The following is a 16,767-nucleotide window of genomic DNA, read 5'->3' as shown; positions in this document are numbered from 1 at the left end:
ACCCTAACCTGCACATCTTTGGACACTAAGGGACAATTTAGCATGGCCAATCCACCCTAACCTGCACATCTTTGGACACTAAGGGACAATTTAGCACGACCAATCCACCTAACCTGCACATCTTTGGACACTAAGGGACAATTTAGCATGGCCAATCCACCTAACCTGCACATCTTTGGACACTAAGGGACAATTTAGCATGGCCAATCCACCCTAACCTGCACATCTTTGGACACTAAGGGACAATTTAGCACGGCCAATCCACCTAACCTGCACATCTTTGGACACTAAGGGACAATTTAGCACGGCCAATTGTCCTAACCTACACATCTTTGGACACTAAGGGACAATTTAGCACGGCCAATCCACCTAACCTACACATCTTTGGACACTAAGGGACAATTTAGCATGGCCAATCCACCCTCACCTGCACATCTTTGGACACTAAGGGACAATTTAGCACGGCCAATCCACCTAACCTGCACATCTTTGGACACTAAGGGACAATTTAGCATGGCCAATCCACCCTAACCTGCACATCTTTGGACACTAAGGGACAATTTAGCACGGCCAATCCACCTAACCTGCACATCTTTGGACACTAAGGGACAATTTAGCATGGCCAATCCACCCTAACCTGCACATCTTTGGACACTAACGGACAATTTAGCATGGCCAATCCACCATAACCTGCACATCTTTGGACACTAAGGGACAATTTAGCACGGCCAATCCACCTAACCTACACATCTTTTGGACTGTGGGAGGAAACCGGAGCACCCGGAGGAAACCCACGTAGACACGGGGAGAACGTGCAAATTCCACACAGACAGTGACCCGAGCCGGGAATCGAACCGGGGTCCCTGGTGCTGTGAGGCAGCAGCGCTAACCACCCGTGTCGCCGTGCTGCCTTCATCGAGAGTGGATTTGAGTGTAGGAACAAGGACATTTTACCGCAATTGTATAGGTCCCGGCCGCTGTGAGCCAGCAGTGCTACCCCCCCCCCCGCATTAGTGTCGGGGGGGATTAATGAGGTAAATATGTGGGGTTACGGGAATAGGGCCTGGGTGGGATTGTGGTCGGTGCAGACTCGATGGGCCGAATGGCCTCCTTCTGCACTTTAGGTATTCTATGAAAAGCAGCCCGCCAAGGCCCAGTGGATAAATCAGACTGCCTGCGCACCCCGCTCCGCTCTCGCCGCCCTTCCAGAACAGGACAGCGAAGAGCAATGCTTACGCGGATGGCTGTCGGAAGATGGAGTTCTGTGAAGTGGCAGTCAACTGTTGGGAGAAAGAGTGGGCGTCTGGTTAGAACATGAGAATTGAAATAACAAGACACCTCCCGACTCCCCCCAAAGCCTGTCCACCATCTACAAGGAGACAAGTCAGGAGTGTGGTGGAATATTCTCCGCTTGCCTGGCTGGGAGCGCCTCCGACAACACTCGAGAAGCTCGACACCGTCCAGGACAAAGCAGCCCCGCTCTGATGGGCGCCCCATCCACACACATTCGCTCCCTCCACCACCCACGCACCGTGGCAGCAGTGTGTGTGTGTACCGTCTATAAGATACACCGCAGCGACTCGCCGAGGCTCCTTCGACAGCACCTTCCAAACCCGTCACCGTCGAGAAGGACGGGGGGGGGGGGGGGGGTGTGGGCAGTGCAGAAGACATATGGGGAACACCACCGCCTGCAAGTTCCCCCCACTCCGAGCCCCGCTCGCCGTCCCGACTTTTAATTTGATTTTCTTAAATCATGCGACGGAGGTTGAGGGAGACCTGATAGAAGTCTACAAGATTATGAGGGGCATGGACAGAGTGGATAGTCAGAAGCTTTTCCCCCAGGGTGGAAGAGTCAATTACTAGGGGGCACAGGTTTAAGGTGCGAGGGGCAAGGTTTAAAGGAGATGTACGAGGCAGATTTTTTACACAGAGGGTGGTGGGTGCCTGGAACTCCGCTGCCGGGGGAGGTAGTGGAAGCGGATATGGTAGTGAGTTTTAAGGGGCGTCTTGACAAATACATGAATAGGATGGGAATAGAGGGATATGGTCCCCGGAAGGGGAGGGGGTTTTAGTTCAGTCGGGCAGCATGGTCGGTGCAGGCTTGGAGGGCCGAAGGGCCTGATCCTGTGCTGTAATTTTCTTTGTTCTTTATTTATTGGGAGACAGTGAAAAGTATTGTTTCTTGCTCACTCGGTTCGATTCCCGGTTTGGGTCACTGCCTGTGTGGAAATGTGTCTATTTTAACGCCAGGAGTGTAGTGAATAAAGTGGATGAGCTTAGAGTGTGGATCGATCCTTGGAAGTGTGATGTGGTGGCCATTACGGAGACTTGGGGACAGGGACAGGACTGGATACTTCACGTTCTCCCCGTGTCTGCGTGGGTTTCCTCCGGGTGCTCCGGTTTCCTCCCACACTTCAAAGATGTGTAGGTTAGTTGGATTGGACATGATAAATTGTCCCTTAGTGTCCAAAGATGTGTAGGTTAGGGTGGATTGGCCGTGCTAAATTGTCCCTTAGGGTCCAACGATGTGTAGGTTAGGGTGGATTGGCCGTGCTAAATTGTCCCTTAGTGTCCAAAGATGTGCAGGTTAGGGTGGATTGGCCATGCTAAATTGTCCCCTACTGTCCAAAGATGTGTAGGTTAGGTGGATTGGCCATGCTAAATTGTCCCTTCGTGTCCAAAGATGTGCAGGTTAGGGTGGATTGGCCATGCTAAATTGTCCCTTACTGTCCAAAGATGTGTAGGTTAGGTGGATTGGCCATGCTAAATTGTCCCTTAGTGTCCAAAGATGTGCAGGTTAGGGTGGATTGGCCATGCTAAATTGTCCCTTACTGTCCAAAGATGTGTAGGTTAGGGTGGATTGGCCATGCTAAATTGTCCCTTACTGTCCAAAGATGTGCAGGTTAGGGTGGATTGGCCATGCTAAATTGTCCCTTAGTGTCCAAAGATGAGCAGGGTAGGAGGATTGGCCATGCTAAATTGTCCCTTAGTGTCCAAAGATGAGCAGGTTAGGTGGATTGGCCATGCTAAATTGTCCCTTAGTGTCCAAAGATGAGCAGGTTAGGTGGATTGGCCGTGCTAATTTGTCCCTTAGTGTCCAAAGATGTGCTGGTTAGGGGGATTGGCCATGCTAAATTGTCCCTTAGTCTTAGGGGGACTAGCTAGATACATGCGTGGGGTTATGGGGATAGGGCCTGGGTGGGATTGTGGTCGGTGCAGACTCGATGGGCCAAATGGCCTCCTTCTGCACTGAAGGGATTCGATGATCCTGATGACCACGAATCCATTGTCGATTGTCGTAAAAACACATCTTGTCCCCTTGAGGGAAGGAAATCTGCCGCCCTTACCCCGGTCTGCCCTACCTGTGACTCCAGAGCAACACACAGCCATGTGGGTGACTCTCCACTGCCCTCCAAGGGGCAACTAGGGATGGGCAATAAATGCTGGACCCGGCCAGCGACGCCCCCATGTCCCACGGAATGAATTGTTAAAAAAAAACATCCTTCCTTAACCTCCGACCTCTGAAAGCCAACGACCCCTGAACCTTGTGCAGCACCGCCAGGATTGAGCCAATCTGAGGTTCCCACCTCGCCCCCTCTCAGACTCTACCCCGTGGAGGCTGGCTGTTCCCCTTCTGGCTGGACGTCCCGTCAGATTGAGGGGAAGAAGGAGAGAGAGCAGAAAACTTGAGGACATCAACCTTGCAAAATGTTTCCCTGAGCCAGTTGACGTGTTGGGTTTACCCGAATGCTTTTCTTATTTTCCTCCGGACTTGTGTTACGAGAAAGAAAGAAAAAAGAATCTTTTATATAAAAAAAATGAACCCGCCTTGTCTGTGCCTGGCTTTTTTTGTTCGTTTGATCTTATAGAGGTCTAGAAAATAATGAGCGGCACAGATCAGCTGGATAGTTAAGGTCTGTAAAATAAAGATTTGCCAGGATGCTACCGGGACTTGATGGATTGGAACATAGAAAAGCTACAGCACAAACAGGCCCTTCGGCCCACAAGTTGAGCTGAACATGTCCCTACCTACTAGGCTTACCTATAACCCTCCATCTTACTAACTTCCGTGAACTTATCCAAAAGTCTCTTAAAAGACCCGATCGAATCCGCCTCCACCACCACGACCGGCAGCCGATTCCACGCACCCACCACCCTCTGAGTGAAAAACTTACCCCCAACATCTCCTCTGTACCTACTCCGCAGCACCCTAAACCCACACTGTGACCTCTTGTGGCAACTATTTCAGCCCCGGGTAAAAGATTGAGTTATAAGGAGAGGCTGGATAGACTGGGACTTTTTTTCCCTGGGGTGTAGGAGGCTGAGGGGTGATCTTATAGAGGTCTATAAAATAATGAGGGGCACAGATCAGCTAGATAGTCAATACCTTTTCCCAAAGGTAGGGGAGTCTAAAACTCGAGGGCATAGGTTTAAGGTGAGAGGAGAGAGATACAAAAGTGTCCAGAGGGGCAATTTTTTCACACAGAGGGTGGTGAGTGTCTGGAACAAGCTGCCAGAGGCAGTAGTAGAGGCGGGTACAATTTTGTCTTTTAAAAAGCGTTTAGACAGTTACATGGGTAGGATGGGTATAGAGGGATATGGGCCAAACGCGGGCAATTGGGATCAGCTTGGGGGATTTGAAAAAAAAGGGCGGCATGGACAAGTTGGGCCGAAGGGCCTGTTTCCGTGCTGTAAACCTCTATGACATCAGACCTTTAAATAGAAACAGGAGGAGGCCATTCGATCCTTATCTGCAATTATGATCATAGCTGATCATCAAATTGATTTGATTTAATTTGATTTATTATTGTCACATGTATTGGGATACAGTGAAAAGTATTGTTTCTTGCGCGCTATACAGACAAAGCATACCGTTCATAGAGAAGGAAAGGAGAGGGTGCAGAATGTGGTGTTACAGTCATAGCTAGGGTGTAGAGAAAGATCAACTTAATGCGAGCTAGGTCCATTCAAAAGTCTGACAGCAGCAGGGAAGAAGCTGTTCTCGAGTCGGTCGGTCCGTGCCCTCAGACTTTTGTATCTTTTTCCCGACGGAAGAAGGTGGAAGAGAGAATGTCCGGGGTGCGTGGGGGGGGTCCTTAATTATGCTGGCTGCTTTTCCCCGAGGCAGCGGGAAGTGTAGACAGAGTCAATGGATGGGAGGCTGGTTTGCGTGATGGATTGGGCTACATTCACGACCCTTTTGTAGTTCCTTGCGGTCTTGGGCAGAGCAGGAGCCCCAGACCAAGCTGTGATACAACCAGAAAGAATGCTTTCTATGGGGCATCTGTAAAAGTTGGTGAGAGTCGTAGCTGACGTGCCAAATTTCCTTAGTCTTCTGAGAAAGTAGAGGCGTTGGTGGGGCTTTCTTAACTATCGTCACTACAGAACGAACTGCCAGAGGGAGTAGGAGAGGTGGGTACAATTTTGTCTTTGAAGAAGCGTTTAGACGGTGACCTGGGTAAGATGGGTATCGAGGGATATGGGCCAAACGCAGACAATTGGACAGCACAGGGTTAGATAAAGAGTAAAGCTCCCCCTAAACTGTCCCCCCATCAAACACTCCCAGGACAGGTACAGCACGGGGTTAGATACAGAGTAAAGCTCCCCCTAAACTGTCCCCCCATCAAACACTCCCAGGACAGGTACAGCAGAGGGTTAGAACATAGAACATAGAAAGCCACAGCACAAACAGGCCCTTCGGCCCACAAGTTGCGCCGATCACATCCCCACCTCTAGGCCTATCTATAGCCCTCAATCCCATTAAATCCCATGTACTCATCCAGAAGTCTCTTAAAAGACCCCAACGAGTTTGCCTCCACCACCACCGACGTCAGCCGATTCCACTCACCCACCACCCTCTGAGTGAAAAACTTACCCCTGACATCTCCTCTGTACCTACCCCCCAGCACCTTAAACCTGTGTCCTCTCGTAGCAACCATTTCAGCCCTTGGAAATAGCCTCTGAGAGTCTACCCTATCCAGACCTCTCAACATCTTGTAAACCTCTATCAGGTCACCTCTCATCCTTCGTCTCTCCAGGGAGAAGAGACCAAGCTCCCTCAACCTATCCTCATAAGGCATGCCCCCCAATCCAGGCAACATCCTTGTAAATCTCCTCTGCACCCTTTCAATGGCTTCAACATCTTTCCTGTAATGAGGTGACCAGAACTGCGCGCAGTACTCCAAGTGGGGTCTAACCAGGGTCCTATAAAGCTGCAGCATTATCTCCCGACTCCTAAACTCAATCCCTCGATTAATGAAGGCCAGTACGCCGTACGCCTTCTTGACCGCATCCTCCACCTGCGAGGCCGATTTAAGAGTCCTATGGACCCGGACCCCAAGGTCCTTCTGATCCTCTACACTGCTAAGAATGGTACCCTTCATATTATACTGCTGCTTCATCCCATTGGATCTGCCAAAATGGATCACCACACACTTATCCGGGTTGAAGTCCATCTGCCACTTCTCCGCCCAGTCTTGCATTCTATCTATGTCTCGCTGCAACTTCTGACATCCCTCCAAACTATCCACAACACCACCTACCTTGGTGTCGTCAGCAAACTTACCAACCCATCCCTCCACTTCCTCATCCAGGTCATTTATGAAAATGACAAACAGCAAGGGTCCCAGAACGGGGTTAGGTACAGAGTAAAGCTCCCTCTACACTGTCCCCATCAAACACTCCCAGGACAGGTACAGCACGGGGTTAGATACAGAGTAAAGCTCCCTCTACACTGTCCCCATCAAACACTCCCAGGACAGGTACAGCACGGGGTTAGATACAGAGTAAAGCTCCCTCTACACTGTCCCCATCAAACACTCCCAGGACAGGTACAGCACGGGGTTAGATACAGAGTAAAGCTCCCTCTACACTGTCCCCATCAAACACTCCCAGGACAGGTACAGCACGGGGTTAGATACAGAGTAAAGCTCCCTCTACACTGTCCCCCCATCAAACACTCCCAGGACAGGTACAGCACGGGGTTAGATACAGAGTAAAGCTCTCTCTACACTGTCCCCATCAAACACTCCCAGGACAGGTACAGCACGGGGTTAGATACAGAGTAAAGCTCCCTCTACACTGTCCCCATCAAACACTCCCAGGACAGGTACAGCACGGGGTTAGATACAGAGTAAAGCTCCCTCTACACTGTCCCCATCAAATACTCCGATAGGGAGAGCACGGGGTTGGATACAGAGTAAAGCTCCCTTCAGACTGTCCCCCATCAAAACCTCCCAGGACAGGTTAATGGTAGGGCATTGGGGAGAGTTACAGAACAAAGAGATCTCGGGGTACATGTTCATAGCTCCTTGAAAGTGGAGTCACAGGTGGACAGAGTGGTGAAGGCGGCATTCAGCATGCTTGGTTTCATTGGTCAGAACATTGAATACAGGAGTTGGGACGTCTTGTTGAAGTTGTACAAGACATTGGTAAGGCCACACTTGGAATACTGTGTACAGTTCTGGTCACCCTATTATAGAAAGGATATTATTAAACTAGAAAGAGTGCGGAAGAGATTTACTAGGATGCTACCGGGACTTGATGGTTTGAGTTATAAGGAGAGACTGGGACTTTTTTCTCTGGAGCGTAGGAGGCTGAGGGGTGACCTTATAGAGGTCTATAAAATAATGAGGGGCACAGATCAGCTAGATAGTCAATATCTTTTCCCAAAGGTAGGGGAGTCTAAAACTAGAGGGCAGAGGTTTAAGGTGAGAGGGGAGAGATACAGAAGGGTCCAGAGGGGCAATTTTTTCACACAGAGAGGGTGGTGAGTGTCTGGAACGAGCTGCCAGAGGTAGTAGTAGAGGCGGGTACAATTTTGTCTTTTAAAAAGCGTTTAGACAGTTACATGGGTACGATGGGTATAGAGGGATATGGGCCAAACGCGGGCAATTGGGATTAGCGTAGGGGTTAAAAAGAAATGGAGCAGCATGGACAAGTTGGGCCGAAGGGCCTGTTCTCATGCTGTTAGCATCTAAGACTCTCAATTTACACCCATTCAGGTGAGAATCTGCCTACCTGTTATTGCGACCAAAACTGGATAACCTCACATTGTACTGCACGACAGGACAGTCCGACTTTACAGCAAACAAAACAAGATTCTTTATTAGGTTCTGAGTCACAACCCGGGGTGCTGACTAACTGAACAAAGGGAGGGAGAGAAACATCGCGACCCCCTTCCTGTGCTCCCCGGGCTCTGGCAGTCCAAGGCACTCACGATGGCTCCTGTAGCGGCTGTGTTACCCACCGTGTGGGGGGGGGGTGGTGGGTGGTCGCTGGGGTTTGCTAGCCATGCTTCCTGGCGGCGGCTCAGGAAGGGGTGCATTCCCTGCTCCACCCCCGCCCCCCCGAACACAGCGTCACTGCCACTTTGCACCCCGACGCCAGCTGGCTCGCTCCTACGCCTCTGAGTTCCTGGAAGTCAGGCTGCAAGAGAGAGAGAGAGAGAAGAGGGGGCGATGCCCGGTTATAAGAACGAGGAGCAGGAGTAGGCCATCTGGCCCCTCGAGCCTGCCCCGCCATTCAATAAGATCCCGGCTGATCTTGTCATGGACTCAGCTCCACTTACCCGCCCGCTCACCATAACCCTTAATTCCTTCACTGTTCAAAAATCTATCTATCCTTGCCTTAAAAACATTCAATGAGGGAGCCTCAACTGGGCAGGGTATTCCACAGATTCACAACCCTTTATGTGAAGAAGTTCCTCCTCAACTCAGTCCCAAATCTGCTCCCCCTTATTTTGAGGTCATGCCCCCTAGTTCTAGTTTCACCCGCCAGTGGAAACAACTTCCCTGCTTCTATCTTATCTATTCCCTTCATCATCTTATATAGATAGAATATAAAAGCAGGGATGTCTTGATGCACCTGTACAGGGCATTGGTGAGGCCGCAGCTGGAATACTGTGTGCAGTATTGGTCCCCTTATATGAGGAAGGATATATTGGCATTGGAGGGAGTGCAGAGAAGGTTCACCAGGTTGATACCGGAGATGAGGGGTTTGGATTATGAGGAGAGGCTGAGGAGATTGGGTTTGTACTCGTTGGAGTTTAGAAGGATGAGGGGGGATCTTATGGAGACTTATAAGATAATGCGGGGGCTGGATAGGGTGGAGGCGGAGAGATTCTTTCCACTTAGTAAGGAAGTTAAAACTAGAGGACACAGCCTCAAAATAAAGGGGGGTCGGTTTAAGACAGAGTTGAGGAGGAACTTCTTCTCCCAGAGGGTGGTGAATCTCTGGAATTCTCTGCCCACTGAGGTGGTGGAGGCTACCTCGCTGAATATGTTTAAAGCGCGGATGGATGGATTCCTGAGCGGTAAGGGAATTAAGGGTTATGGGGATCAGGCGGGTAAGTGGTACTGATCCACGTCAGATCAGCCATGATCTTATTGAATGGCGGGGCAGGCTCGAGGGGCTAGATGGCCTACTCCTGCTCCTATTTCTTATGTTCTTATGTTCTTATATGTTTCGACAAGATCTCCCCTCACTCTTCTGAATTCCAATGAGTGTAGCCCCAGTCTACTCAGTCTCTCCTCATAGGGTCCTCTGCTATTTGTGATTTTTATTAATGACTTAGAGGAGGGGGCTGAAGGGTGGATCAGTAAATTTGCTGATGACACCAAGATTGGTGGAGTAGTGGATGAGGTGGAGGGCTGTTGTAGGCTGCAAAGAGACATAGATAGGATGCAAAGCTAGACTGAAAAATGGCAGATGGGAGTTTAACCCTGATAAATGTGAGGTGATTCATTTTGGTAGGACAAATTTGAATGCGGATTACAGGGTCAAAGGTAGGGTTCTGAGGAATGTGGAGGAACAGAGAGACCTTGGGGTCCATATCCACAGATCTCTGAAGGTTGCCACTCAAGTGGATAGAGCTGTGAAGAAGGCCTATAGTGTGTTAGCTTTTATTAACAGGGGGTTGGAGTTTAAGAGCCGTGGGGTTATGCTGCAACTGTACAGGACCTTGGTGAGACCACATTTGGAGTATTGTGTGCAGTTCTGGTCACCTCACTATAAGAAGGATGTGGAAGCGCTGGAAAGAGTGCAGAGGAGATTTACCAGGATGCTGCCTGATTTGGAGGATAGGTCTTATGAGGAAAGGTTGAGGGAGCTAGGGCTGTTCTCTTTAGAGCGGAGGAGGTTGAGAGGCGACTTAGTCGAGGTTTATAAGATGATGAGGGGGATAGATAGAGTGAACGTTCAAAGACTATTTCCTCGGGTGGATGGAGCTATTACAAGGGGGCATAACTATAAGATTCATGGTGGGAGATATCGGAGGGATGTCCGAGGTGGGTTCTTTACTCAGAGAGTGGTTGGGGTGTGGAATGGACTGCCTGCTGTGATAGTGGAGTCAGACACTTTAGGAACATTTAAGCGGTTATTGGATAGGCACATGGAGCACACCAGGATGGTAGGGAGTGGGATAGCTTGATCTTGGTTTCAGATAAAGCTCGGCACAACATCGTGGGCCGAAGGGCCTGTTCTGTGCTGTACTGTTCTATGTTCACTCTCCCACCCTCCAACTCTCCCTCTCTCCCACCCTCCAACTCTCCCACCCTCCCAGTCTCCCACCTTCCCAGTCTCCCACCTCCCAGTCTCCCACCCTCCCAGTCTCCCACCCTCCCAGTCTCCCACCCTCACTCTCTCACCCTCCCACTCTCACTCTCTCTCTCTCACTCGCTCTCAATCTCTCACTGTCTCTCTCTTTCTTTCTCTCTCTCACTGTGTCTCATTCTCTCTCCCACTCTCTCTCTCTCACACTCACCCACTTTCTCTCTCTCACTCTCTCTCAATCACTCTCTCACTCTCACCCTCCCACTCTCTCACTCCCATTCTCATTCTCTCACTCGCTCTCAATCTCTCACTGTCTCTCCCACTCTCACTTGCACTCCCATTCCCACTCTCACTCTCTCACTCACTCCCACCCTCACTCTCTCCCTCGCTGCCTCATGCACACACACACACACTCTCTCACTCTGTCTCTCTCACACACACAGTCAGTATTCTCACAGCACCAGGTTAAAGTCCAACAGGTCTATTTGGTAGCACGAGCTTTTGGAGCGTTGCCGCTGCATCAGGTGAGTGCTTTCTCAAGTGAGGAGACCAAGTTATTGCCTCCCCCCTCGGTGCTCCCTCACATCCTCTAAAACTCACCCCGGGGAGGGTGAGGGGTGCAGAGAGGGAGGAGGCCCGGCCAAAGTTGGGGCGGTGGGGGGGGGGTCCTTCGGCCCCACTTCCGGGGCTGTGTCCAGCGGCCGGATGTCCGCAGAATGGGAGCGCTGCGGTGTCTGCGTTCTGTGACCGGAGGGTGGACAACGCTGGGTCTGGGAAGCAGAATAAATCCGATGAACCGAGGGACAGATCAAAGGGGCAGGTACTTAAAGGGGAAGGGGGGGGAAAGTGGGGGGAGAGTGGGGGGGATATTGCCCTTGGATGAAACAGAGCTTTAAACTCTGGATGAGCACCATCGGAGGTTACAGCAGGATATAGGTCAGTTGGAGACTTGGGCGGAGAGATGGCGGATGGAGTTTAATCCGGGCAAATGTGAGGTAATGCATTTTGGAAGGTCTAATACAGATGGGAAATATACAGTAAATGGCAGAACCCTGAAGAGTATTGATAGGCAGAGGGATCTGGGTGTACAGGTACACAGGTCACTGAAAGTGGCAATGCAGGTGGAGAAGGTAGTCAAGAAGGCATACGGCATGCTTGCCTTCATCGGCCGGGGCATTGAGTTTAAAAATTGGCAAGTCATGTTGCAGCTTTAGAGAACCTTAGTTAGGCCGCACTTGGAATATAGTGTTCAATTCTGGTCGCCTCACTACCAGAAGGATGTGGAGGCTTTGGAGAGGGTACAGAAAAGATTTACCAGGATGTTGCCTGGTATGGAGGGCATTAGCTATGAGGAGAGGTTGGAGAAACTCGGTTTGTTCTCACTGGAACGACGGAGGTTGAGGGGCGACCTGATAGAAGTCTACAAGATTATGAGGGGCATGGACAGAGTGGATAGTCAGAAGCTTTTTCCCCAGGGTGGAAGAGTCAATTACTGGGGGGCACAGGTTTAAGGTGCGAGGGGCAAGGTTTAAAGGAGATGTACGAGGCGGATTTTTTACACAGAGGGTGGTGGGTGCCTGGAACTCGCTGCCGGGGGAGGGAGTGGAAGTGGGGGACACTACGACAACGGATGAATGAACACCGCTCGACAATCACCAGGCAAGAGTGTTCTCTTCCTGTGGGGGAGCACTTCAGCGGTCACGGGCATTCGGCCTCTGATCTTCGGGTAAGCGTTCTCCAAGGCGGCCTTCACGACACACGACAGCGCAGAGTCGCTGAGCAGAAACTGATAGCCAAGTTCCGCACACATGAGGACGGGATCTTGGGTTCATGTCACACTATCTGTAACCTCCATGACTTGCCTGGGCTTGCAAAATCTCACTAACTGTCCTGGCTGGAGACAATACACATCTCTTTAACCTGTGTTTAACCCTCTCTCCACTCACATTGTCTGTACCTTTAAGACTTGATTACCTGTAAAGACTCGTATTCCAACCACTATTTTGTAAATTGAGTTTGTGTCTTTATATGCCCTGTTTTTGTGAACACAATTCCCACCGACCTGACGAAGGAGCAGCGCTCCGAAAGCTTGTGTGGCTTTTGCTACCAAATAAACCTGTTGGACTTTAACCTGGTGTTGTTAAACTTCTTACGGAGGGACTGGAAGCGGATACGGTAGTGAGTTTTAAGGGGCGTCTTGACAAATCCATGAATAGGATGGGAATAGAGGGATATGGTCCCCGGAAGGGTAGGGGGTTTTAGTTCAGTCGGGCAGCATGGTCGGTGCAGGCTTGGAGGGGCCGAAGGGCCTGTTCCTGTGCTGTAATTTTCTTTGTTCTTTCTTCTTTATGTATTAGCAAATAGTGAAAAGTATTGTTTCTTGTGCGGTGTTCATTCATCCGTTGTCGTAGTGTCCCCCACCTCCACTACCTCCCCCGGCAGCGAGTTCCAGGCACCCACCACCCTCTGTGTAAAAAATCTGCCTCGTACATCTCCTTTAAACCTTGTCCCTCGCACCTTAAACCTGTGCCTCGAGTAATGGACTCTTCCACCCTGGGAAAAAGCTTCTGACTATCCACTCTGTCCATGCCTCTCATAATCTTGCAGACTTCTATCAGGTCTCCCCTCAACCTCCATCACTCCAGTGAGAACAAACCGAGTTTCTCCAACCTCTCCTCATAGCTAATGCCCTCCATACCAGGCAACATCCTGGTAAATCTTTTCTGTACCCTCTCCAAAGCCTCCACATCCTTCTGGTAGTGTGGCGACCAGAATTGAACACTATATTCCAAGTGCGGCCTAACTAAGGTTCTATAAAGCTGCAACATGACTTGCCAATTTTTAAACTCAATGCCCCGGCCGATGAAGGCAAGCATGCCGTATGCCTTCTTGACTACCTTCTCCACCTGCGTTGCCACTTTCAGTGACCGTTCATAGAGAAGGAAAGGAGAGGGTGCAGAATGTAGTGTTACAGTCACAGCTAGGGTGTAGAGAAAGACCAACTTAAAGTAAAGTTTAATTACCAGTGTCACAGGTGAGGCTTAATAATAATAATACATAGAATCATAGAAACCCTACAGTACAGAAAGAGGCCATTCGGCCCATTGAGTCTGCACCGACCACAATCCCACCCAGGCCCTACCCCCATATCTACCCGCTAATCCCTCTAACCTACACATCTCAGGACTCTAATGGGCAATTTTTAACCTGGCCAATCAACCTAACCCGCACATCTTTGGACTGTGGGAGGAAACCGGAGCACCCGGAGGAAACCCACGCAGACACGGGGAGAATGTACAGACTCCGCACAGACAGTGACCCGAGCCGGGAATCGAACCCAGGTCCCTGGAGCTGTGAAGCAGCAGTGCTAACCCACTGTGCTACCGTACCACCCCAAATGTTAGGTGGCTTTCACCTCACTCGATTTGTTGACACGGGGGAGTGATGTCTGAGTGGTATCATCGCTAGACTATTCAATCCAGAAACTCAGCTCATGTTCTGGGGGACTTGGGTTCGAATCCCGACAACGGCAGGTGGTGGAATTTGAATTCAATAAAAAAATATCTGGAATTAGGAATCTACTGATGACCCATTGTCGATTGTGGGGGAAAAACCCAACTGGTTCACTAATGCCCCCTTGAGGGAAGGAAATCTGCCGCCCTTACCCCACATGTTGGAGCTGATTTATTAGCATCACAGGTCGGCTTACATTAACACTGCAATGAAGTTACTCTGAGAATCCCCTAGTCGCCACACTCCGGCACCTGTTCCGGTTACACTGAGGGAGAATTTACCATAGCCAATCCACCCTAACCTACACATCTTTGGACACTAAGGGCCAATTTAGCACGGCCAATCCACCCTAACCTGCACATCTTTGGACACTAAGGGACAATTTAGCATGGCCAATCCACCCTAACCTGCACATCTTTGGACACTAAGGGACAATTTAGCACGGCCAATCCACCCTAACCTGCACATCTTTGGACACTAAGGGACAATTTAGCATGGCCAATCCACCCTAACCTGCACATCTTTGGACACTAAGGGACAATTTAGCACGGCCAATCCACCCTAACCTGCATATCTTTGGACACTAAGGGACAATTTAGCACGGCCAATCCACCTAACCTGCACATCTTTGGACACTAAGGGACAATTTAGCATGGCCAATCCACCCTAACCTACACATCTTTGGACACTAAGGGACAATTTAGCATGGCCAATCCACCCTAACCTGCACATCTTTGGACACTAAGGGACAATTTAGCATGGCCAATCCACCCTAACCTGCACATCTTTGGACACTAAGGGACAATTTAGCACGGCCAATCCACCCTAACCTGCATATCTTTGGACACTAAGGGACAATTTAGCACGGCCAATCCACCTAACCTGCACATCTTTGGACACTAAGGGACAATTTAGCATGGCCAATCCACCCTAACCTGCACATCTTTGGACACTAAGGGACAATTTAGCATGGCCAATCCACCCTAACCTGCACATCTTTGGACACTAAGGGACAATTTAGCACGACCAATCCACCTAACCTGCACATCTTTGGACACTAAGGGACAATTTAGCATGGCCAATCCACCCTAACCTGCACATCTTTGGACACTAAGGGACAATTTAGCACGGCCAATCCACCTAACCTGCACATCTTTGGACACTAAGGGACAATTTAGCACGGCCAATTGTCCTAACCTACACATCTTTGGACACTAAGGGACAATTTAGCACGGCCAATCCACCTAACCTACACATCTTTGGACACTAAGGGACAATTTAGCATGGCCAATCCACCCTCACCTGCACATCTTTGGACACTAAGGGACAATTTAGCACGGCCAATCCACCTAACCTGAACATCTTTGGACACTAAGGGACAATTTAGCACGGCCAATCCACCTAACCTGCACATCTTTGGACACTAAGGGACAATTTAGCATGGCCAATCCACCCTAACCTGCACATCTTTGGACACTAAGGGACAATTTAGCACGGCCAATCCACCCTAACCTGCACATCTTTGGACACTAACGGACAATTTAGCATGGCCAATCCACCATAACCTGCACATCTTTGGACACTAAGGGACAATTTAGCACGGCCAATCCACCCTAACCTACACATCTTTTGGACTGTGGGAGGGAAACCGGAGCACCCGGAGGAAACCCACACAGACACGGGGAGAACGTGCAGATCCCACACAGACAGTGACCCGAGCCGGGAATCGAACCGGGGTCCCTGGTGCTGTGAGGCAGCAGCGCTAACCACCCGTGTCGCCGTGCTGCCTTCATCGAGAGTGGATTTGAGTGTAGGAACAAGGACATTTTACCGCAATTGTATAGGTCCCGGCCGCTGTGAGCCAGCAGTGCTAACCCCCCCCCCGCATTAGTGTCGGGGGGGATTAATGAGGTAAATATGTGGGGTTACGGGAATAGGGCCTGGGTGGGATTGTGGTCGGTGCAGACTCGATGGGCCGAATGGCCTCCTTCTGCACTTTAGGTATTCTATGAAAAGCAGCCCGCCAAGGCCCAGTGGATAAATCAGACTGCCTGCGCACCCCGCTCCGCTCTCGCCGCCCTTCCAGAACAGGACAGCGAAGAGAAATGCTTACGCGGATGGCTGTCGGAAGATGGAGTTCCGTGAAGTGGCAGTCAACTGTTGGGAGAAAGAGTGGGCGTCTGGTTAGAACATGAGAATTGAAATAACAAGACACCTCCTGACTCCCCCCAAAGTCTGTCCCACCATCTACAAGGAGACAAGTCAGGAGTGTGGTGGAATATTCTCCGCTTGCCTGGCTGGGAGCGCCTCCGACAACACTCGAGAAGCTCGACACCGTCCAGGACAAAGCAGCCCCGCTCTGATGGGCGCCCCATCCACACACATTCGCTCCCTCCACCACCCACGCACCGTGGCAGCAGTGTGTGTGTGTACCGTCTATAAGATACACCGCAGCGACTCGCCGAGGCTCCTTCGACAGCACCTTCCAAACCCGCCACCGTCGAGAAGGACGGGGGGGGGGGGGGGGGGGGGGGTGGGCAGTGCAGAAGACATATGGGGAACACCACCGCCTGCAAGTTCCCCCCACTCCGAGCCCCGCTCGCCGTCCCGACTTTTAATTTGATTTTCTTAAATCATGCGACGGAGGTTGAGGGAGACCTGATAGAAGTCTACAAGATTATGAGGGGCATGGACAGAGTGGAT

At 50.5% G+C, this 16,767-nt stretch overlaps 1 protein-coding gene across 1 annotated transcript in view; it reads right to left on the bottom strand.

Annotated features, from left to right (window-relative positions):
* Nucleotides 1-8,085: 8,085 nt before the first annotated feature.
* LOC144488574 (uncharacterized) overlaps nucleotides 8,086-16,767 on the bottom strand; it is a 29,967-nt gene continuing 21,285 nt past the window's right edge. Inside the window, exons 5-6 of the mRNA XM_078206637.1 lie at nucleotides 16,178-16,221; nucleotides 8,086-8,427 (exon numbers count right to left, since the gene is read on the bottom strand). Coding sequence (XP_078062763.1) covers nucleotides 8,400-8,427; nucleotides 16,178-16,221 — 72 coding nt within the window. The 3' untranslated portion in view covers nucleotides 8,086-8,399. The remainder of the gene's footprint in view (nucleotides 8,428-16,177; nucleotides 16,222-16,767) is intronic.

The sequence above is a fragment of the Mustelus asterias genome, unplaced genomic scaffold (assembly GCF_964213995.1).
Source record: "Mustelus asterias unplaced genomic scaffold, sMusAst1.hap1.1 HAP1_SCAFFOLD_1674, whole genome shotgun sequence".
Taxonomy (NCBI): Eukaryota; Metazoa; Chordata; class Chondrichthyes; order Carcharhiniformes; family Triakidae; genus Mustelus; species Mustelus asterias.
This window is presented reverse-complemented; position numbering and strand designations above follow the sequence as displayed.